The sequence below is a fragment of the Cavia porcellus genome, unplaced genomic scaffold (genome assembly GCF_034190915.1).
Source record: "Cavia porcellus strain 051 isolate PalLab524CR breed Dunkin Hartley unplaced genomic scaffold, mCavPor4.1 scaffold_5, whole genome shotgun sequence".
Taxonomy (NCBI): Eukaryota; Metazoa; Chordata; class Mammalia; order Rodentia; family Caviidae; genus Cavia; species Cavia porcellus.
This window is the reverse complement of record NW_026947488.1, coordinates 15,698,775-15,720,069: the sequence shown is the minus strand read 5'-3', so window position 1 is coordinate 15,720,069 and position 21,295 is coordinate 15,698,775. Positions and strand designations below refer to the sequence as shown.

Genomic DNA, 21,295 nt, shown 5'->3' with positions numbered 1-21,295 from the left:
AAAAGCTAAAAGTCACTAAAACTCACCTCCCAAAGATACTGATAACAGTGTAGACTAATAACAATACAGTCTCTCAGCTTCAATTGTATGTGTTCATGATTGTTTTCTGGGATTGTTTTGTTTTTGTTTTGAGACAGGGTCTCACTATATTTTTCAGGCTGACCTTGAACTCACTATGTAGCCCAGGCAGGCCTTGAACTTGTAGGGATCTTCCTGCCTCAGCCTCCAGAATGCCCAGCCATGATATTTTTGTAAAACATTGTTTTGCGCACACTATTCTGCAACTTATTTCACCTAATATTTTGCCCATAGTAGCTTTCTCTATGGTTTTTGTTTGTTTAGTTTTGGTACCAGGAATTGAGCTCAGGACCTTGCACTTGCCAGCAGGCTCTTATGCCACTTGGTCCCATAGTAGCTTTAATAATTGGGAAGTAGTCTATTTTATAGATGTACCAAATTTAACTAGCTAACCCCTATTAAAAAAAAAATAGCTAACCCCTAGAAAATTCAAATTGTTTACAATTTTTTGTTATTACTGTTGTACCTCCCTAAAAAGGCCCCTGAGATGAAAAATGGGGCAAAACCCCTGAGATGGAAAAGATGGGGCAAAATGACATCGTTTTTAGGAAGAAGCGCTTTTATTTTAGCTGGCCCAGCGACGCAGTGCAGATGGAATTTGCAAAGCTGTGCAACTGAGTTAGAGTTTTAACTGATTTTTATAGTTCATTTATGATTAGCTCATTGATCATTAAGTACATAGTGATTAGAATCAGAAATAAGGTGAGCCTTTGTTCCCCGTTGCTTGAGGTCAGAGGCATTTCACAGTGGGTGGTTAGCCAATTCATAGCCCTTGGTCTGTCAATTCCAAGAACATTTGTCTCTCATAAGGGGAATAATGGTTGACACAGCATAATTTGTCTCTTACAAGGGGGAACAAAGGTTGACATAGCACACAGGTTACTTGGGAGGGGGTGATGCCTACAGAACAGCATAACGAGGCGGTCAGTTAATTTATAACTATGTGGTTGTTGCTTGGTTACTAGGGTAACGAGCTCAGTACAGAATGACAGTACTGCTAATAACTATTTTTTTAACTATTTTTGCTAATTATCTTTTTTTTTTTTCCTTTTTATCGGTACCAGGGATCGAACTCACGACTGTCTGCTTGCAAGGCAGGCACTTATGCCGCTGAGCTAAATCCCCAACCCCTTATCTTTTAATTATTTTAATTTTTCAGCATCTTAGTGTAACAATTACAACAAACATCACGATATGTATATGTTTGTTCAATTGTGAGAATATTTCTGGGGAATGAATTCCTAGAGATGAAATCAGTATGTGTTAGAGGGAAAAAAGTTGTTTTTCAGAAAGTTGTGCAAGTTCCATTTCCACCAGCTGTGTTTAAGAATCCCTCGTTTGTGGTCCAATTTTATTCTCAGATCTTGAGATGCTTACACTTACCCCAGATATCTTTTTTTTTTTTTTTTTTGAGACATGTTCTCAATATGTATTTTAGGCTGACCTTACACTCACTGTGTAATCTGGCCTTTAATTTTGACTGATTTTCCTGTCTCAGCCTCCCAAGTCTAGGATTACAGGCATGTACCACCATGCTTGGCTCTTTCTGGGTGTTTGTTTGTTTGTTTGTTTGTTTGTTTTGAGATAGGGTCTCATTTTTGTAGTGCAGGCGGGCCTTGAACTCATTTTGTACCCAGGTGGGCCTCAAACTAGTAATAATCCTCCTGCCTTGGCTTCCAAAGTGCTGGAATTACAGACGTGCTACCACACCCATACATCTTTTACACTTCCTTCCCATAAGCTAGTTGAGAAGTATCCAAGTTACTTTAACTGACTTTCGCTTAGCCAATAATTGATATTGAACACCAGTATTTATGTCTAGAGTTTTTAGATGTTTTTTTTGTTTTTTGTTTGCAATTAATTAACTAATCCAGGGCCTTTCCACTAAGCTTCAACTCCAGCCTTTTTTATTTTGACATAGGGTCTAAATTGTCCAGGCTGGACTAGAATTTGCAGTCTTTCTGTCTCAGCCTCCCAGGGGGCTAGGATTATAGGAATGCACCACCAACTCAGCTTTATCTCCAGTTTGTTAGCTGTTTTTAAAGTCAGATATATCCAAGCAAGGGACACACCTCAATGGTAGAACACTTGCCTAGCATGCTGGTTTACCCCAGCACTGCAGAATAAACACATAAATAAATTCAGGCTCATCCAACCATTCAATTTAGTCTGAAGAATTTCTCCTAAACTCTTGAGTCTCTAGTCCAGTCCTTTCACATTGTTCTCTGTGATAACTTGGACCCTGGTATAAAATCCAAGGAAGCAACAAATTAAAATTTGGGAAGCAAAGGCTTTATTTCCAGGCCTGGTGACGAGTCTCTGGGAGCCAGTTTGGAGACTGCATACCTGACAGCTAAAAGTCAGGGCTTTTATCTTGTAAATCCACAAACAGCTGCTGGTCACACAATGTAAGGAAAGGATGGGGGTGTGGCGCAAACAGAAATGGCGATTGCAAGTCTCCCTGCATACAAGCAAGTTTAGATAAGAAGAAATCTTGTTTTTCTTAGCAAAGAATAGAGAAGTCTAATAGCAATTAAAAATCTTAGTTACCTTACTTTAGCACCACAACTGTTATTTGTAGAGGGCAACAATGGTTAACATATAAATTAGGTAAGATTTTACAATTCTTTACAGAGGAGAGCATTGATTAACATATCAATTAGGTCACCCAAAGGGAAAAGGAAAACACATATAGGTATTGCTATGATACACACGAAGCTATTTTTGTGAATAATAGTATAATCTAATACAATCTAATGCAATTAACACAATTTGTGACGGGCCACTGGGTAGGGAAGGGGGTTGTCAGGAGCTATTACCTCAGGCCTTTGTTTTATGGCCTTTTGGGAAGTTAAAACTTAACCTAGTTAGATGTGAAGGGAGAAGGGGAGGGGAAGCAGCAGGTGGCACTTACACAGAACAGACTTTGGCGCGATAGTTAGGGGGCCTTAGGTTATAACATTCCCCTCTGATGTTGTGACTAAGGTCAAATCTTTGACCTAAAGATCTGAGGGGACAAGTTCATACATTTGTTGTTTAACCATCATTAATTTTATGCTCTGCATCTGATGCCTTATATATGCAGTTAGCCTATTTACTATGCAGGGACCTAAAATAACTAAAACTAGAATCATAACAAGAGGACAGGCTACGGTCACTATTATGTTTGTCATCCGTGATGGGAAGGAGAACATTTGTTCTGCCCATCCTAAAGTTCCTCGCCTTAGTCTTTCTCTTTCTTGTATGCCTTTTTGGAGTTCGGCTAAATTTTGTTTTACCACCCCAGACTTATTAGCATACAGGCAGCATTGCTCTCCTAAAGCCAAGCATAGTCCTCCTTTTTCAGCTAACAGAAGGTCTAGCCCTCTGAGATTTTGGAGAGCTACTTCAGCTAAGGAGTCAATTGAGATTTCTAAGGTCTTCCTGTAGTCTCTTGATTTTATCTCGGACAATGCCGGACTTATTTACATAAAAGCAGCATCGTTCCTACAATGCCACACAGATCCCTACTTGTTCTGCTGTTAGGAGATCTAGTCCCCTTCTGTTTTGTGTAATCTAAACTAGGAATGGGGACAGGCTCATCCCTGGGTAGGATCTCTATATCAGGCAACAAGACAGCTGTTACATGTATCCCTGTCCAGTTAGTTGGGAGGAAAGTATAGGCCATATTTCCTCCACAAATAAATACTTGTCCTTCGGCGGGATAAAGGGAGGTAGTCTGTTAACTATGGAACTACAATTAGTAAATGCAACGAACCCCATGTCAATGTTGGAGGTATCATTATGAAAACCTCCTTGGAGACAGAGAGAGTCCTTGAAGCCTACTGGTTGTACTCTAAAGGGGGGACCAGCACTATAATTTAAGTAATCTTGTTTTTCCAGTGTAGCCAGAGAAACACTGGTGGGGATGGCAAGGGGTATGGGGAAGCCCTGTGCCATGCATAACCAGCAATTCTTCAGCCAAAGTTGGGTTGGAAGCATTTAAGGCTTTATGAGTGGCCTCTAGAATATCAGAAGTTTGAGCATCCAGACCAACTCCCCGCAATTAGGCAGCATCAAGGAGTGGTAATGTATCTGGGGAAACATTATTTTTACTAGCTGCTTGACTCATTCCTCAACCATGAGTTTTCTGACCTTATCTTGCGGGCCGCCCCCATCAGACACATATATAGGGGCCACCCTGCTCCAGCACACTGATTTATCAACCGTGCTGAGACATGAGGTTTGGGCATACTTTGAACTTTCTATCACTGTCGGATTGGTGGATCAGTCACCTCTAACTCTTCCAGCCCTCTCCTCATAAGCTCAGCAGTGAAGTAAGTTTTGCTATCTATGCCTATACATTCTTGTACAGAGTCATAGCAGGAGGAATGCATTTCTGAATATTACGAACAATTCTGAGGGCATGGCGCTCGCTGGCTGCCTTTGTTAGGTATCACGCGGGGCTTTAACACACATCCACCTTTTAGTCAAACCCCTGTAACTGAGGGTATAGCAACAAGGAATGTTAACTTGTCCCCACAATCTGTCCACAGACTGTATGTATACAGTTTATCATTTGTGTGGGAAGGATCGCAATCCTTGTTTCCTGTTGTATGTATAATTCTCCCCAGTTGCAATCACAGCTACCACATAAAGATCTTTAACAATTGTTCTTTGCTTACAGGGGGACCAAAGCCGCCGTGCAAGGTCGGCATCAATGTTATTAAAATCAAAGCAAGCAAGCTAAAACAGTTCATGACCAGCATAATCTAATATGCTTTAGTCAATTTTAACTTTAAGGGGTTACCAGTCTGCTGTGTAGTCCACTGAGTATGTCCCTCATTGTCCGCTGTTTCCAGTGGCTTTACGTGAGTATGGTGAATCCACGCATTTTTTCCTGCTACCTTGATGGCAGTGGGGGTACTGAGCACCATGGTAAAAGGTCCTTCCCAGCGGGGTTCGAGGGAGTCACGGTGGTAACATTGCACCAAGACTGGAGTCCCTGGCTTGATCGGCACCTTGAGAGGTGTCTCTGAAGGCAGATCCAGGTGTTTTTGTCTAGTCTAAGCAGCTGGTGGATTGAAGTCAACACGGGTTGGAGAGTCTGCCGGGACTTAATGAGATCTTGATTAGTTATTTTAGCTAGTTTATTTCCTGACAATCTTGGAACCAATGACAGGGGCCTCCCAAACATGGCTTCAAAGGGGGAAATTCTAGAAACATATGGGGTACATCTAGCTCTTAACAGTGTAAAGGGAAGAAGGCTCACCCAATTATCGCCAGTTTTTGAAGACAGCTTAGCTAAAATGTCCTTGAGACTTTGGTTCATACGTTCTACTTGCCCTAAGCTTTGTGGCTGATAGGCACAGTGGAGTTTAATCTTAAATGCCTGGGCTAACTTTTGGGTGACTTGGGCTATGAAAGCCAGGCCATTATCAGACCCCATTGATAGTGGGAGGCCAAATCAAGGTATGATCTCATGCAATAGCCTTTTAACTACCACTAAGGCTGACTCAGACTTAGTAGGGAAAGCCTCTACCCAACCAGTAAAAGTGTCTATTAATACCAAGAGATAGCGGTACCCCTGTAAATCAGGCTTTACCATGCCATGAAGTCTACTTTCCAATGTTCTCCTGGAACAATTCTTTGATGTTCGGTGGTCTCCAGCATAGAGCTCTTGGCTGAGTTGACTAACAATTACTGTGGGCATCTGGAGCTCAAAGAGGCAGTCAGTTTGCAGAGTTTTGGAATAAAAAACCGAGTTCTGAACAATTCCACAAGTTTAGTTCCCCCTAAATGGGTAGTCTGGTTAGCCCGGTGTAACAGCTCCTGCCCTAGTGCCTCCAGTAACAGTACTCGTTTATCAGGTAACTGGTACCAGCCTCCTTGGGTGGGGGACTTCGCTCCAAGTTGAGATGCTAACTGTAGGTCTTTCTTTGTGTAGACTGGTTCTGACAAGGTCGGAGGGACTAGCATCAGAGCAGTTACTTCCTTGGTTGGCCCCTCTGATGTGGTTGCTATTTTTTGAGCGGCTTGATCTGCCAAACTGTTTCCTAAGATGACAGTGTCATCTGTCTGGTGAGCCTTGTAATGAATAATAGCAACCCGTTGAGGCAGCCAGACAGCTGCCAGCAAGTCTAGAATCTGTGGAGCATTTTTAATCTTAGTCTCAGCTGAGGTGAGGAACCTTGCTCCTGATAGATGGCACCATGTACATGTACAGTAGCAAAAGCATATCTACTGTCAGTTAAAATGTTTACCCTCCTTCCCGTGGCTAGTTTTAGCACCTCATTCAAAGCAATGAGCTCCGCCTTTTGGGCAGAGGTGCCAGAGTACCTCCTTTTTGGTGGTCATTGCTGCCCCGGCCACTCGTTTGCCGTTCTGGATGAAGCTGCTTCCATCGATGAAATAGTTGTCAGCATTTCCCAAAAGCTGGTCAGTAAGATCAGCCCATAGGTTCTGCTGCAGTTTGAGGATGTCAGCACACTCATGGAGAGGTGTCCTTTGTTCCTCCAGGTCATCATCAGGCATAAGGGTGGCTGGGTTTAAAGCTGAAGAAGTCTTGAATATCACTGACTCTGGGTCTAGAAGCAGGGTTTGACAGTGTAGAATTCTGGCGTTCTAGAGTCTTTTTTTTCAGGAGGGGTTTTGATAAGAGTCTCTAAACTGTGAGAGGTTACCACAGAAATCAATTGCCCAAAGCGAGTTTCTTCGCCTCCTTAAGTAACATTGTCACAGCAGCTAGTATTCTTAGGCAAGGGGGCCATACTCCTGTCACTGCATCAAGTCTTTTGGAGAGGTAGGCTATAGGCCTTTTCCAAGGGCCAATGTCTGAGTTAGTACTCCTTTGGCAATGCCCCTGAGTTTATCTATGAACAAGGTAACATCAGGGAGTCCCAGGGCTGGGACCTCTGTCAAGGCCCGCTTGAGCTGCTGGAAGGCCTATTCGCATTTATCAGTCCAGTTCAGTGAGTTTTGAGTTTCTGCCTTATGGGAGTCATATAGAGGCAAGCTTTTTAGTAAAATTTAGCCTACAGTATCCAACTGCCCCCAGAAACTCTCATCTGTTTTTTAAAACTTTTCTCTCATAGAGCAATTCTAACACCGTGGTTATCTTTTTGTTGGTAGCTTCTTGTAAATTTCTAGTTCTCAAAGACTTTTGTGCTATCTCTAGTAACTGGCTGATAATATCTCTATTAACTCTATTCCCTCAAACCTCTCAAATCTTTGCAATTTTTGTCTAACATGTAGGGCTGACTGAGTTGCAAAGAGAACAATGGCGATACTGGGAAACCTCCTTACCTCTGGATGTCCAATCGGGGTGGGACAAAAGGAGAACATGGCTTTGGCATTCCGGATCAGTGAGCCAGCTTCATTTGGATGGCACACCACTTTTTTGTCCAAGAGTGTCATGTGACAGGCCATCGTTTTACTGAAATTATATTCTTAACAAAAAGGGCTTTTTCATAGGTAACAAAATTGTGCTGCATAATCTCCCAGATGTTCACAGCACATGCAAGAATTTGTATCTTATCTCTAGTATCACCTGTAATCTCATTTTAATGGAAACATTTTGCAGCAAAGTACAATCTTATGAATACTTCTACCAAAATTGATCTAAGACTGTCAAATTCTGAACACATTTACTTCTTGTCAAACATGTTATTTGCAGTACTATAAACCAAGACAAATAAAATTTATATCCTCTTGAGCTTTCTACAACTTACAATACACCCCCCCAAGTTAAGCTTTTATCTTTTTCCACATTCTGGCACAGCCAGATATTTTTATTTGAAAACAAAACCATTTTCCTTGTCCCTCTTTTTTTTACTATTACCAGTCAATTATCTTTCCTCTTGCTTCTCAGACAACATCAAAAACTCTCAACAAAACCCTTGAAGTCACCTTTTAGTAGTCTAAAACATATTTAATTATTTTATGTCTTTTTACCACATAAAAATGCTATATTTTAAAAACAAAACTATAACCTTTTAACTGGCTCAATTACAGTAGGACCTGGTTTTTACTTGGTAAAGTTGATATGATTCTTAAAAACCATAAATATACATATATATGTGCCAGAAAGAAAAATACTCCTTTTAAAAGGCATGCTGAGGTTGCAAGCAATCAATTTAGGACTAACATTAAACAGGGCGCCACAACATTAAAGACACAGACAAAGGGTGCTTCATGCAGTTTGTTGAGCTAAAGGAAATAATTTTTCTTATTATGAACCTTGAATCTAATAAGCCATATGGATCCTGCAACAGAAATGGGCAACAAGCCCCTAAATTAGTAACAAATTTAAACAGGCAAACAATTCTAAAGTACAAAAACTCTGAACATAAAGATCTAAAATCCTTAGTCCGTTTTGGGCTCATAGAAGGGGTTCCTAGGAGAGAATGTTCTGTTAGATTTGGGGTAACCAAAAGGAGAACAATTAGAACAAATGGACACACCAACAGACATACAAGACAGCAAAGCAAAAATGGCCTTTGCTCAAAAATTAGTCAAATTTTGGGATTTGGAGGAATTAACAAATTAACCAACAGAGCAGTTCCCCACCCAGGGCAGAGTCACAAATGGCAAAAACCAATTGACTCTGTCCTCGGGAGGTTCCACTCCCCAAATTGAGGGTGTCCCCTTCCTAATGGAGCGGTTCCCCACCCAGGGCAGAGTCACAAATGGATGGAAAACCAATTGATTCTGTCCTCAGAAGGTCCACACTCCCAAAGTTTGAGGGCGTCCCCTCCAAGAATACAACTACAACTGACCACAGCCCAAACAAACCCCTCCAGAGTACTTTACTTTCAGATGTTCAAAAATGGGTCTGGGGTCTTGCTCCCATCCCGGACGAGCCCCCAAATGTGATAACTTGGACCCTGGTATAAAATCCAAGGAAGCAACAAATTAAAATTTGGGAAGCAAAAGCTTTATTTCCAGGCCTGGTGACGAGTCTCTGGGAGCCAGTATGGAGACTGCGTATCTGACAGCTAAAAGTCAGGGCTTTTATCTTGTAAATCCACAAACAACTGCTGGTCACAATGTAAGGAAGGGGATGGGAGTGTGGCACAAACAGAAACGGGGATTGCAAGTCTCCCTGCATACAAGCAAGTTTAGATAAGAAGAAATCTTGTTTTTCTTAGCAAAGAATAGAGAAGTCTAACAGCAATTAACAACCTTAGTTACCTTACTTTAGTACCACAACTGTGATTTGTAGAGGGCAACAATGGTTAACATATAAATTAGGTAAGATTTTACAATTCTTTACAGAGGAGAGCATTGATTAACATATCAATTAGATCACCCAAAGGGAAAAGGAAAATACATATAGGTATTGCTATGATACAAACGAAGCGATTTTTGTGAATAATAGTACAATCTAATGCAATTAACACAATTTGTGATGGGCCACTGGGTAGGGAAGGGGGTTGTCAGGAACTATTACCTCAGGCCTTTGTTTTATGGCTTTTTGGAAAGTTAAAACTTAACCTAGTTAGATGTAAAGGGAGAAGGGAAGGGAAAGCAGTAGGCGATGCTTATACAGAACAGACTTTGGCGCGATAGTTAGGGGGCCTTAGGTTATAACATTCTCCTTGGTTTGCTATTAACAGAGGCTTTTGTCCTTGTTAAATATAAAGTGGCAGTACATCCTTATCATGAGCATTGTTACAGTTTCCTGAATTATCTTGCCCACTAGACAAGTTTGACACTTTATATTTTTAGAGACTTTTAATGAATGTTCCTAGGGACCTCCCAAATGTGTCTTCAGGCTCCCTCAGTATTTTTAGGCCCTAGCTCGCTCTCTGACCCAATAGAAGAACCTTCTGCCTTCCCTTGCCTTTGCCAACCAGCCCCTGTTGGATTTCTTTCCCCCACCTCCACCTCCTCTTGCTTGCCAGGCGGACGCTATGCCACTGAGCTATATCCCCAGCCCTTCCTTTTCCTGTTCTACAGATTGAGGACTGGACAGTGGGAATCCAGTTAGGACTTTTGCACTGTCTTGATCTGTTCTAGCCTCCCTTGGCCTATTCACTTCAGGCACAGGCATTCTTTTTTTTTTTTTTTTTTTTAATGCAAAAATGTTTTGTGTACATTAAAAAAAATTGGGAGGCTACAGATAAGGAAAAGAAAATACCATCCATATACCACCACTGTTAAATCAATACATGTCCCTACAGTTCTTTTGCCTATATGTTTACTTTTTGTTATTTTATATAAGTAGGCTTATTCTATGTGAAACTATTTTATAACATGCTTGCTTCATTTGTAATTATATCACGAATACTTTCTCATGTCAAAAATACATCCTCAAGCCAGGCATGGTAGCACAAAACCTATAATCCCAGAGCTATGTAAGGAAGCTGAAGCAGAGGAACATAAGTATGAGCCCAGCCTAAGTAAGTTAGCAAGAGCTTGCCTCAATAGAAAATAAAAAGAGCTAAGCATTTAGCTCAGCACTAGGACACTTGCCCTGATAGGTGTGAGGCCCTGGATTTGAAAAAGAATGCAGGGAGGGAGGTGATAGAACAGGGGATAGAGCCTGATTTATGAGTTAAATCTGCCTGACTCCAAAGCCATGTTCCTAATCACTTTCCCTTCTGAATAAACATAGGCTAGAAGCTTCTGCTTTATTAGTCCAGCTGGACTTTTGACCTTGTCCTCTATTGTGCATCCCCAGTTCTTCCAGAAAGCAGCCATGAACGTTCGGGACAATGTGGGGGAAGAGGTGGACACAGAGCAGCTGATCCAGGAGGCCTGTCGGAGCTGTCTAGAGCAGGTGAGATCGAAGGAGCTGAGAGGTGGGGCCGTTAGGTTCGGCCGTTAAGACTCTGCTAAGAGGGCTGGGGATTTAGCTCAGCGGCATAAGCACCTGCCTTGCAAGCAGGCGGTCGTGAGTTCGATCCCTGGTACCGATAAAAATGAAAAAGAGCAAAAAAAAAAAAAAAAAAGGACTCTGCTAAGAGATATGATTTTGCCCTCAGTGGTATTTTGCAGAATGTCCCATAAGACACATATCCAGATAGGGCTTGAAACTGTTGGTGACAGGAAAAGAAAAATAGCTACTGTGCACCAGGTACAGTCATACATGTATTATTTCATATGTGGCCCTTAAGAAGAAACCTTATTTTTTTTATCCCTGTCTTACAAACAAGGGAATTGTGCTTAGCAAACTCAAAGAAGCAGAATAGAATGGTGGGTTACCAGCAAAGTAAGAGAATGTTGGTCATTGGGTACAGATGTTCAGTTTTGTTACCTGCTTCTTCATTTGTCATTATATCACAAATACCTTGGCATGTCAAAAATACATCCTGGGATGGGCCGACGCACATCAGCGGCTCAGCAGCACAGCACCTGCCCGGCAAGCACAAGATCGTAAGTTCAATCCCTGATACCAAAAAAAAATACATCCTGGGAGCTCGCGTAAAGCATGGTAACTACAGCTAATAATAATACTCTGTTACTTACTCAGATTTGCTGAGAGTAGAATTTAAGTGTATTCACACACAGTGGTAACTAATGACAGTTGTTTTAATTATGGTGATACTTCACAGTGTATATGTACATCATCATATTGTGCACTTTTAATGTATGCTATTTCTGTATATCACCTATACCTCAATAAAGCTGGAAAAAGTAAAAATTAGTAAGGCAAACCAAAACAGGAACAGAAACTATGGCTCAAAACACACAAGAAATAGGTAGCTAAAATGTGTCTCACCTCTGAAAGTGTTCGGTGGGTCACCTTCAAATACTGTGACCCCTTTTGGTGACATGGGAACTAGGACCCTTGCTGCCTTCCTGCATCCTGGGTGTGGTCTTGAGGCGTAACATCATGTCTGTAAGTGACTGTGTTCCCAAGACACTAGGGAACCTGTTTGTCAGCATCACCTAGATTCTTTGCTTGCCTATGAAACCACTAATTGTCCAAATGGGAGTTTCTCCCCAGTACTCTAATACCAAAATGGGAATTTCTTCATAGTCAGAGCATAAGAACCAGTTTGAACTCAGTCCTATAGGGATAATTATAGTGAGGTGAAGAGAAATGTCTTAAGATTGTCCAGCTAGCTGGGTTTTTTGGTTGGTTGTTTGTTTTAACCAAGAATCAAACTCAGCACCTTGCACTTACTAAGCAGGCACTTGTGCCACTGAGCTAAATTACCAGCCCCCAGCTACCTGTTTTGATATAGCCTCATATAGGCGCAAGATCAGTACCTGAACCTCAGCTTTGGAAAGGCAGAACCCCATCCTGTCAATGCAGTGAAAATCAATCTGGTTCTCATAAGCTAGTAAGTTTACATTAACCACATGTCTAAGAGGAATTAAGGATTTTAGTGCATTATGATCAGTTATAACAATTGCTAATAATGAAGCAGAAGTTTGCTAATAATATTTTTAGAAGTTTGAGCTGAATCAAAATTAAATTAATAAAACTTTCACTCACTTAAATCATAGAATGTGTTCTTGAATTTATTTATCTCTTTAAGCGATATACATTGAGCCCTCCTATGTGCCCATTACTGTGCCCTGCAGTCCCTGACAGTGCTGTGCAAAATGGGCATATGCCTGCTCCTCAGGGTCCTTCACATTATTCAAGCATCCTACAGTATGTCCATGATTATGAATAGCAGTAAGTGCTGTAAGTATAGGAGGCAATGAGAGAGTATGCTACAGTGTGCAGAACCCAGCAGCCGAATAGAGTACAGTATGGTAAGAACAGAAGCCATGTTGCTGGTTTCCAGAGGGTGAAGGAAATGGTATGTGAAAAGTGGAGAGGTGGAGGTAGATCAAGCAGCACTACAATCCAACTTACAGGTGAGAAGTTGTAAACAGAAGAGTGGCCTCATGAGATCTGCATTTTGAAAAGATTGACTGGCTGCTGGAGGAGATTGGTTTGGAAAGGAATTTAGGAGATGGTTAAGTTCCATGGAGAGCTGATGAGGTTAAAGTTAAGTGTCTGACCTGCATTCAGAGAAGGTTATTTATACCTTTCTGTTCTCCTGAATCAGATGTCTGCCATTGAGTTGTCCCTTACCAGTGCTAATACAGCTAAGAAGCCAGTGTATGGAAGGGCTGTGTGGGCACCATGAAATCAGAGCATAGGAAGGTAAAAGCCCACAGAATTTCATCCAGTGTGAAATCAGATGAGTCAAGAAACTTAGCCTTTTTGAATTTTAGTTTCCTAATCTGTAAGACTGGAACTAAAGCCACTTCCTACCACCAGTGGTTTGCTGTGGGGATTAAGTGGGGTAATATAGCCACCAACAACACAGCACAGGTGCTTGCAACACGGAGCCTGCTAGATGTGAAATACAGCTGTAGTCCCAATAATAGTATTCCTTCCTGACAACAGAGCCCAGCCTTTGGGTTACTAGAATACTTCCATGCTCTCTGGGGTCCTCTCCACTAAACCACATGCAGAACCCCTTACTGCCTGAAAAGATGCTTCACAATGAACTAGTAAGGCATTTTCATTTTTGGTTGGGTTAAGTCTTGGTTTGCGTGCTTTCACTTTTCATACCACATCTGGACATCTCAGGAATATTCCCTCCTCTCCTGAGCTACCTCTTTCGAGGTATTTCTGCAGTCTTTTGTCTGTGTGTGTCTGTAAAGCGTGTGCTCAGACATTGAGACACTGGGAGTACAGTAGTGAACAAAGACAGACAGTCCCTTCAGTGATCACACTCTGTTTCCTTTTCAAGCCACACTTTAAGAAAGGTTGTCAGGGCTGGAGATTTAGCTCAGTGGCATAAGCAGGCAGTGGTGAGTTCAATCCCTGGTACCGATTTAAAAAAAAGAAAGGTTGTCAGCACCCAGTGGCTTGCTTTTGTGCCTCCCATTCATTCTTGACTTGCTTTTTTTAGCTTTGGTCTCCACTGCCTGTTTTTCCCCCAGTGGCCTCCTTATTCTCAAGCCCTGTGAACACTGCCTGTCCTCCGCTCCTCAGTGACATTTGTTATGGTGACTCGTTTCGTGACCTTGGAACACTGCTGCTTGGCTGCACCCTGTCCGCTTTGCTCAGCTCCATTGGTCCCTCCTCAGCGCCCGGCTTTTCTCTCCCTGACCTCTGTTGGTGCTGATTCAAGTCCTCAGCCCCCTTCTCCTCTGTGGTTCCCTGTCTTCCCAGGTGAGCCCTTTGGATTTGAAGCCAATTTAACCACTAAGATATACAAATTTATATCTCAGCCCTGAACTGCATCTACCCTTATCTACTTCTAGTCCGCTCTTGTCGGAGCAGCCAGTCTGTAGAGATGAGTCAGATCCCATTAGTCTGCTTAAAACCCTCCAGTGACTTGCAGTTGCAGGCAGAAGAAAATCCTAATAATTTGATCCACAGAGCCCTGCCTGGACCAGCATCTGCCTGCTTCTTTAACAGCTTTAACCTCACCTCATCCCACTACCACTTCATTGACTGGGTTCTAGCCATGCTGGATTCTTCCCTGCCCTCTAGGTCACCATGCCCAGGGCCCTTTTACCTGCTGTCTTCCCTGCCTGTTGACCCCTAATTCTTCTTCAGATCTTAGATTAAATATGGCCTCATCGGGCAGCCCTTCCCCGAATACTCCCCCTCACACCTGCCCCCCTCTAGTTACCCTCCCTATAGAGTCACTGCACTTATTCCTGCTTCCTTCCCACACCTACATTTTATCCCTTCTAAAATCTTGAGTTTTACAAGCTGAAGACTGTACTTGTTCACCATTATATTCTCAACCCTATATATAACCTGTTTATGTACAGCTGCATATATACAGCTCTTACTGTGTGTACAGTATGTATTTGTGAATGATGGAGTACATCACAATGAACAAACAGCCACATGACAAATAAAATAGGCTTCCTGTTTTTGTTTTTTGAGGGGGGTTTGGGAGGTTTTTTTGTTTGTTTTTGTCCTTTTGAGACAGAATCTCATTATACAATTCAGGCTGCCATTAGGCTCACTTTCTAGCCCAGGCTGGTCTCAAACTTGCAGCAATCTTGTTTGTACAAGCCTAATAGCAGACAGGTATGACCTAAGTCACTGCAGAGCTGTGCAAGTACATATTGAGGCTTGTGCACTCGTCACTGAAAAAAGAGGCAAAATTTGGCAGAGAAGGTCACAAGTCCAGTTTCAAACTCAGCAAGTCTAAGAGATCCAAACCTCAGCATGGAGCCAACTACTTGTTTCTAGGCCTGGAGCTCAAAGTATAGCTTTCAGCTACAGCTGAAGATTTAAAATGCAAAAATGGAGTCATGAGTTTATAGATGTTAGTTAAAGCTGTGAGTGTAAATGAGAGGAGGCAGATTATTGAAGACGGTAGAGTGGGAAGAACCAGATGGAGGGGATAAGCCTGCAGAAAAGGCCAAGAAAGAGTGGCCAGAGAAGTGGGAAGAAGGCATAAGCTGCGGTGTGTCCAGAGGGGGCGCACTGGTGCAGGCAGAAGCCACACCCAGGGTTGTGAGACCCAGCTCTTCACCTCAGGACCTGGCCTGTCCTCCAGTCTCATTCCACCTGCCGCCCTGCCCTTGATCCGGTACTTGCCAGGTTGCCTTTGCCTCCTCCTAGGAACCATGTCTTTCCACCCTGAGACTTTCTGTTCTTCTCCTGCCGCCCTGGCCTAGCTTCACCTCCAGCCTTCTGCCTCACAGGCTGCCTTCTCAGCCCGACCACCCACTCAAGGAGCCCTGTCTGGTAATTCTCTGCCCATCTATGTGGGTTTTTTTTTTTTTTTCCTGCTTTATCTCTTTCTTCATGATCCAAAATTACCTTATGTAGCCAAGCATGGAGGCACACACCTATAATTCCACCACTCTAGAGGCTGAGCAGGAGGATTGCTATGAATTCAAGGCCAGCTTGAATTACATAGTGAGACTTTGTCTCAAAAAAAAGAAAGAAAGAGCAAAATTATCTTATTTGTATGTTTGTTTATTTGTTCATTATCTGCCACAAGAGCAAGAGCTCTGTAGAAGCTTGTCTTCTTCACTGCCATTCCCAGCACTTATGTCCTAGTGTTCAATAGTTTTATTTTTTATTTTGGTTTTTTGAGACAAGGTATCACTATAATGCAAGCTGGCCTTGAACTCAGTGTGTAGCCCAGGCTGGCCTCAAACATGTTGCCACCACACCTGGCTTCTCAATACTCGTTAAATAAAAGCAGCAGTTTACTGGGGAATATGTAGGGTAGTAACATACAGCTAGAAAGTTATATAGTACATATTTACATGAGGAAAATAAGAAAGAACCGGGCACAGTGGCACATGCCCATAATCCCAACACTAGGGAGGCGGAGACAGGAAGATTGCTGTGAGTTCAAGGCCAGCCTGAACTATATAGCGAGACTCTGTCTCAGAAAAAAAAAAAAAGAATTTACATTAAATTGGTAATACAGATTTCTGTGTCAGAGAAATGAGATTTAGGTTTTATTTTTTTAATCTTATTTACATTTTGTAACCTTTTAGCAATAATCACTAATTCATCAAGTTTTTTCTTTAAAAAAAAAGACTCCCACTGATTCCCTTCCCTTTTTCTCCAGCATGACCAATAGGCAAAAGAACATGCCCATCAAGCAGCCCAATATCTACTTTTTAAAAATAAGTATAGGGGGATTTAGTTCAGTGGAATAAGCACCTGCCTTGCAAGCACACAGTTGAGTTCGATCCCCGGTACCAAAAAAATAAAATAAAAATAAATATATACATTCCTTTCTTTGTATTGACTGTGGAAAAGTTTTCAGTTTGGAGTCACATCTACGAAAATGGAGACAAGGGAGGCTCACCCACGAAAACAGTGACTGTTAACATTTGGTCTTTTCCTTTCAGGCTAAGCTACTGTTCTCAGATGGAGAAAAAGTAATACCCAGATTGGCCCACGAGCTTCCCGGGATAAAGGTCAGAGTCACTGTATCCTGAGGGCTTAAAGAGGGAGACAGCCTGGAAGGCAGGTGAAATGCGGGTCTAGGGAGATTTCACAGACCACCCGTTCGTCAGGCCAAGTACAACTTTGCTAGATGGGCTTCTAGGCCTGGCTCAGGCAGCAGTCGAAGGGGTACCATCCAGGGTTCTGCTTAATGCAAGCCCAAAGGACCTGTAATTTCCAAGCACTTGCGTCCCACTGACTCACTTCTGTCTCCTTCCAGCGTGGCCGACTGGCAGAAGAGGAGTGTGCCCATCGAGGAAGCCCCATTCCTAAAAAGGTACACCATTTCCTCGTTTTATTTCGTGGCTGAGAAAAGGCCTCTCAGCTCCAAAAGCAGGTGTTGGACTTCCTCATGTACCTTTGAACCTTTTATGCATGACAGGCTAGGACTGTACCCTCTCCTTGGTCCCTGTCAAAGATCATTTGGAATCTTTGGAAAACCATCTCTACTATGTGTGATCCTGGACCTACCCAGAAGGGGGTGGGGGAACTGTTCCCATGGGGTCAGGTCTCTGACAGCTGTTCTTTGTGACAGAGGAAAGGACGGCCTCCTGGACACATGCTGTCAAGTGAACGGGCAGCCGCTGGCATGGTGTGAGTAGGGGCCGCTAGTGTGACAAGAGCCAAAGTTGGCAGCGGGAGGGAGTGACTGTGGAGGGAAAGGACAGATCTGTGCCTGGGCAGAATCAGATCCATGTGCTTAAGTCATCAGGCAGGAGGGTTATCCCTCAGAGTGGTAAAGGGAAGATATTATCCTGTTTTTTTCCCAAAACAGTGCAGTCTAGCTGGATTAAAGACCAGAGTAGTGTCATTGTTAGTATGTATTGAAAGCTGGTCTAAATACCATACAAACCTTATCTTCTAAGGAAGGTATAATTTTTTTTTTTTTTTTTATCGGTACCGGGGATCGAACTCAGGACTGCCTGCTTGCAAGGCAGGTAATTATGCTGCTGAGCTAAATCCCCAGCCCCAGGAAGGTTTTTTTGGTTTTTTGGGGTTTTTTTTTTTTTTTTTTTTTTTTTTTTTTTTTTTTTTTTTTGTCTTTTTCATTTTTATCGGTACCAGGGATCGAACTCACGACTGTCTGCTTGCAAGGCAGGTGCTTATGCCACTGAGCTAAATCCCTAGCCCCAATTTTTTAACAACTAAAGAGACAATTATTTGCCAAGATCATACAGTTAACAGAAGGTATAGTTACACTATATTACCTACAAGATAGTCAGAGTATTTTTAGGCTCCCAGGAAATCAAGTGGGAATACAGAGATAACTCCTATTCCCCGCCTCCACATACACACAGCCTCCCTGTTATCTGCAGAAGACAGCGGAGGGTCTGCAGTTGATGAGTCCTCTGTAACACATAGTTATCACCCTGAGTCCATAGACCCCATTAGGGTTCACTCATGGCAGTGAGCCTTCTGTGTTTGGGCAAATGTACAGTTACATGTATTCACTGTTGGTATCAGACAGAGCATATTCACTGTGCTAAAAAACCTCTGGACTCAGGGGCTGGGGATTTAGCTCAGCGGCATAAGCACCGGCCTTGCAAGCGCATGGTCCTGAGTTCAATCCGCGGTACCAGTTAAAAAAAAAAAATCGCTGGGTTCTAGCTGTTCATCTTTCTAGCACTACTACCACCACCCCCAGCAATGAAACCTTTTTTTTCCCCAAGCAAAACTTCACTTGGAAACCAGATCAATAAAACATAAAGCCAGCCTTGTAGTACATATCTGTAATCCCAGCTGTTGTGAAGGCTGAGGCAGGAGGGTTGCAAGTTTGAGACAAGGCTGAGCAAATTAGCAAGATGCTGTCTCAAATTTCAAAGAGCTAAGGGGATAGCTCAGTGGTGGAGCATTTGCCTGACATGCATGAGCACCTGCATTCAATCCCCAGTCCTGCAAATATTATCCTGCAGATACAGTCTAACAAAGTAGGGTAGAGATGGTTTGAAACCACTGGCCTAGATAGATAGTACTGTCATCCCTCAGGTTTGTCCCAACCGGAAGTGGTTTCATTTCTCATGAATACAAGATGAGTAAGACTCAAAGATGAGAAAGCTCCAACACAGAGGTTCCTGGACTTACCCCAGGACGCCCCAGGTCATACCAGAGCCAGCACTAGGGTGGCTCCTGGTCTAGTGCTTTTTCCCTTTGAATTTCCTCTAATGGGTTATCAGGAAGAGATGCACCTAGAACTAAAGTGAGAGTGTATGAAGAACTGCCACCACCACCCGAGCATTCTTCCAGTCCTAGGCCTCACCTTGGAAAGTTTACTCTCCTTCTTCCCCTCCAAGCAGATGGAAGCCAAAATCCTGTGAACCAATTCGCCGGGAAGGTCCCAAGGTATGACTGTGAGCATGGTAGTGACCAGTCTCCCAGGGAGAATCAGCCAGAGCTGGGGGCTCCATGAAGGACAGAGACTGGGTGGGTACAGGATAGGTTCACACCATTCCAGCTCCATCTTCTCTACCATCCCCTGCAGCCACGCTGGTCTCCCAGCTCATGTAGGAACTGGAATTAAAGGCCCAAGAGATGACTAAGACCTCTACCTGTTACACAAAGTCATCCCCTCTTTCTGCTGTGCTGGTGGTCACTGTCACTCATTGCTTGATATGTGGTAGGCATGGCCTGAAATTTTTTATCAGATTATTATCTCATTTAATCTTTGTAACAAACTTGAAGTAGATTCTCTTAGCATCCTATAGTTGAAAAACTTCCATTCCTACCAACTCCCCTATAGGCAGAAATTATTTTACCTAGTTATTTTATATACTTAATACATCTGACATTTGCCCAGAGCCAAATCTCAGACCCAAAGTCTGCTGACACCAGTAGCCTCTGTCGCCTGCAGAACAGTTGTTTGCAAGCTCTTTTAGCAGTCAGATCCTTTTTACAAGCAGTCATCTATGGAAGTTCTATAAAGCAGATATAAGTATCTGTCCTTTTTGGAGCTATGTACAGATAGATGTTTGTTTTCTGACTCTCTCCTTTCACTGGTCCTCATGCCTCTCCCAAGAGTCTACTCCCTTATAGCTGGTGACCCTGCATTCTCCCTAGTCTGCCTATCCAAACCTCGTTTCTCGGTCATAGTGAGTTTTTCCTCACCAATGACCCATATAAGTAGGTGTTCCCTAGGATTATCTCTTTTGGAGCCAGGGATTAGTTCAGCGCCTACCTGGCAAGCCTGAGTTCCTGACTTCACTCCCCAAGCTCTTTGTTCATCATATTCCTCTCTCTTTTTTTTAAAATGTAGATATTCTGCCTACTAGACCTTTCTCCCTGGAAGCTCCATGGACTTTTTCATTGCAGCACATCCAAAACTGAAATTAGAATCTCTCCTTGTAGACCTTCTTTTACGTTCTGTGCCTGAATCGCCTTTGCCTATAGTGACCTTCCCCTCCCTACCTCTGGTCAGCTTGTGAATGGTTCTGCCTCATGAGGGTGCTGCAGCTCCTGTTCCCTCCCCTTCCTCCTCACTGCATTGTCGCGCAGGCTGTTGTCTTCCTTCAATTCTGCTTCATTACAGCAGCCTCTTCCTACTTGTGGTCTTGTCCCTTCAAATCCATTATCCACTTTGCTGAACAGTAAGCTGTCTTTAGGAACGTAAGAGCCTCATGTCCTGTTTAGAGGCCTTCAGTGGCTCCCTGCTGCCTACAGAGTAAGGAAAATACGAACTTCTACAGGAAGCCTCTTGCTTTTGTGCTCCTCTCTCCAGCTTCGTCAGTTGCTACTCCCTTTTTGAACTCTTTCTCCTGAGGCAACACAGAACTGCTTGCAGGCTCTTGCTCTTACCGAGCCAGCTCACACCTGTCTTTGGACATGCTGCCCTCTAGCTGGAATGTCCTTCTCCCCTCTGTCCTAACTTGACCTCACTCTGTCAGGATTAGCGTGGGATTATCTCTTCAAAGAAGACTTCCTAGCTGTACCATCCCCTTAGTATCACTGACATCCTGCACTCAGCCATATCATTGCTGTGTCCCATAGTGATCTCGTCTGGGTATATACCTGGGTCTCCTGGAGAACGAGACTATATTTTAGTCATCTCTTTATCCTCAGTCTCTAGCAAGGCCCTAGCATATAAGTATTCTATTTCTTGAATAAACACTGTTGAATAATGGAAAAGAGCCAGATGGGGTACATGTCTCTAATCCCACCAGCACTTGGGGGCTGAAGCATGAGGATCACAAGTTCAAGGCCAACCTGGGCTACATAGTGAGTTCAAGGTCAGCCTGAACTACAAATGAGCCTGTCTTTAAAAAATGTTTAAAAATAGGTGAGGATGAAAAGAAAAAAATTTTAAAAATTAAAAAAAAATAGATGAGGATGAAAACAGGACAGAGAGAG

The 21,295-nt window shown here is 42.9% G+C and overlaps 1 protein-coding gene and 1 long non-coding RNA gene across 8 annotated transcripts in view; one reads left to right on the top strand and one right to left on the bottom strand.

The window, feature by feature from the left end:
* The window catches only part of Dnttip1 (deoxynucleotidyltransferase terminal interacting protein 1), a 32,095-nt gene that overhangs the window by 3,887 nt on the left and 6,913 nt on the right, over positions 1-21,295 (top strand). For 2 of the 7 annotated variants that reach the window (XM_013150359.3, XM_063248264.1), the window contains 6 exons: positions 10,742-10,840; positions 15,605-15,730; positions 16,858-16,926; positions 17,175-17,231; positions 17,490-17,548; positions 19,246-19,294. In XM_013150359.3, the coding sequence (XP_013005813.1) occupies positions 10,742-10,840; positions 15,605-15,730; positions 16,858-16,926; positions 17,175-17,231; positions 17,490-17,548; positions 19,246-19,294 (459 nt within the window). Of the gene's footprint in view, positions 1-10,741; positions 10,841-11,163; positions 11,437-15,604; positions 15,731-16,857; positions 16,927-17,174; positions 17,232-17,489; positions 17,549-19,198; positions 19,295-21,295 lie in introns of those variants that run through there. The other 5 variants (XR_010047366.1, XM_013150360.3, XM_003467689.5 and 2 more) reach the window with 5 other exon arrangements.
* Positions 2,349-20,778, bottom strand: LOC134475990 (uncharacterized). Its single transcript, XR_010047367.1, has 2 exons — positions 20,357-20,778; positions 2,349-11,415 (listed from the first exon to the last, which is right to left on the bottom strand). It is a non-coding gene; the product is annotated as an uncharacterized LOC134475990 (long non-coding RNA).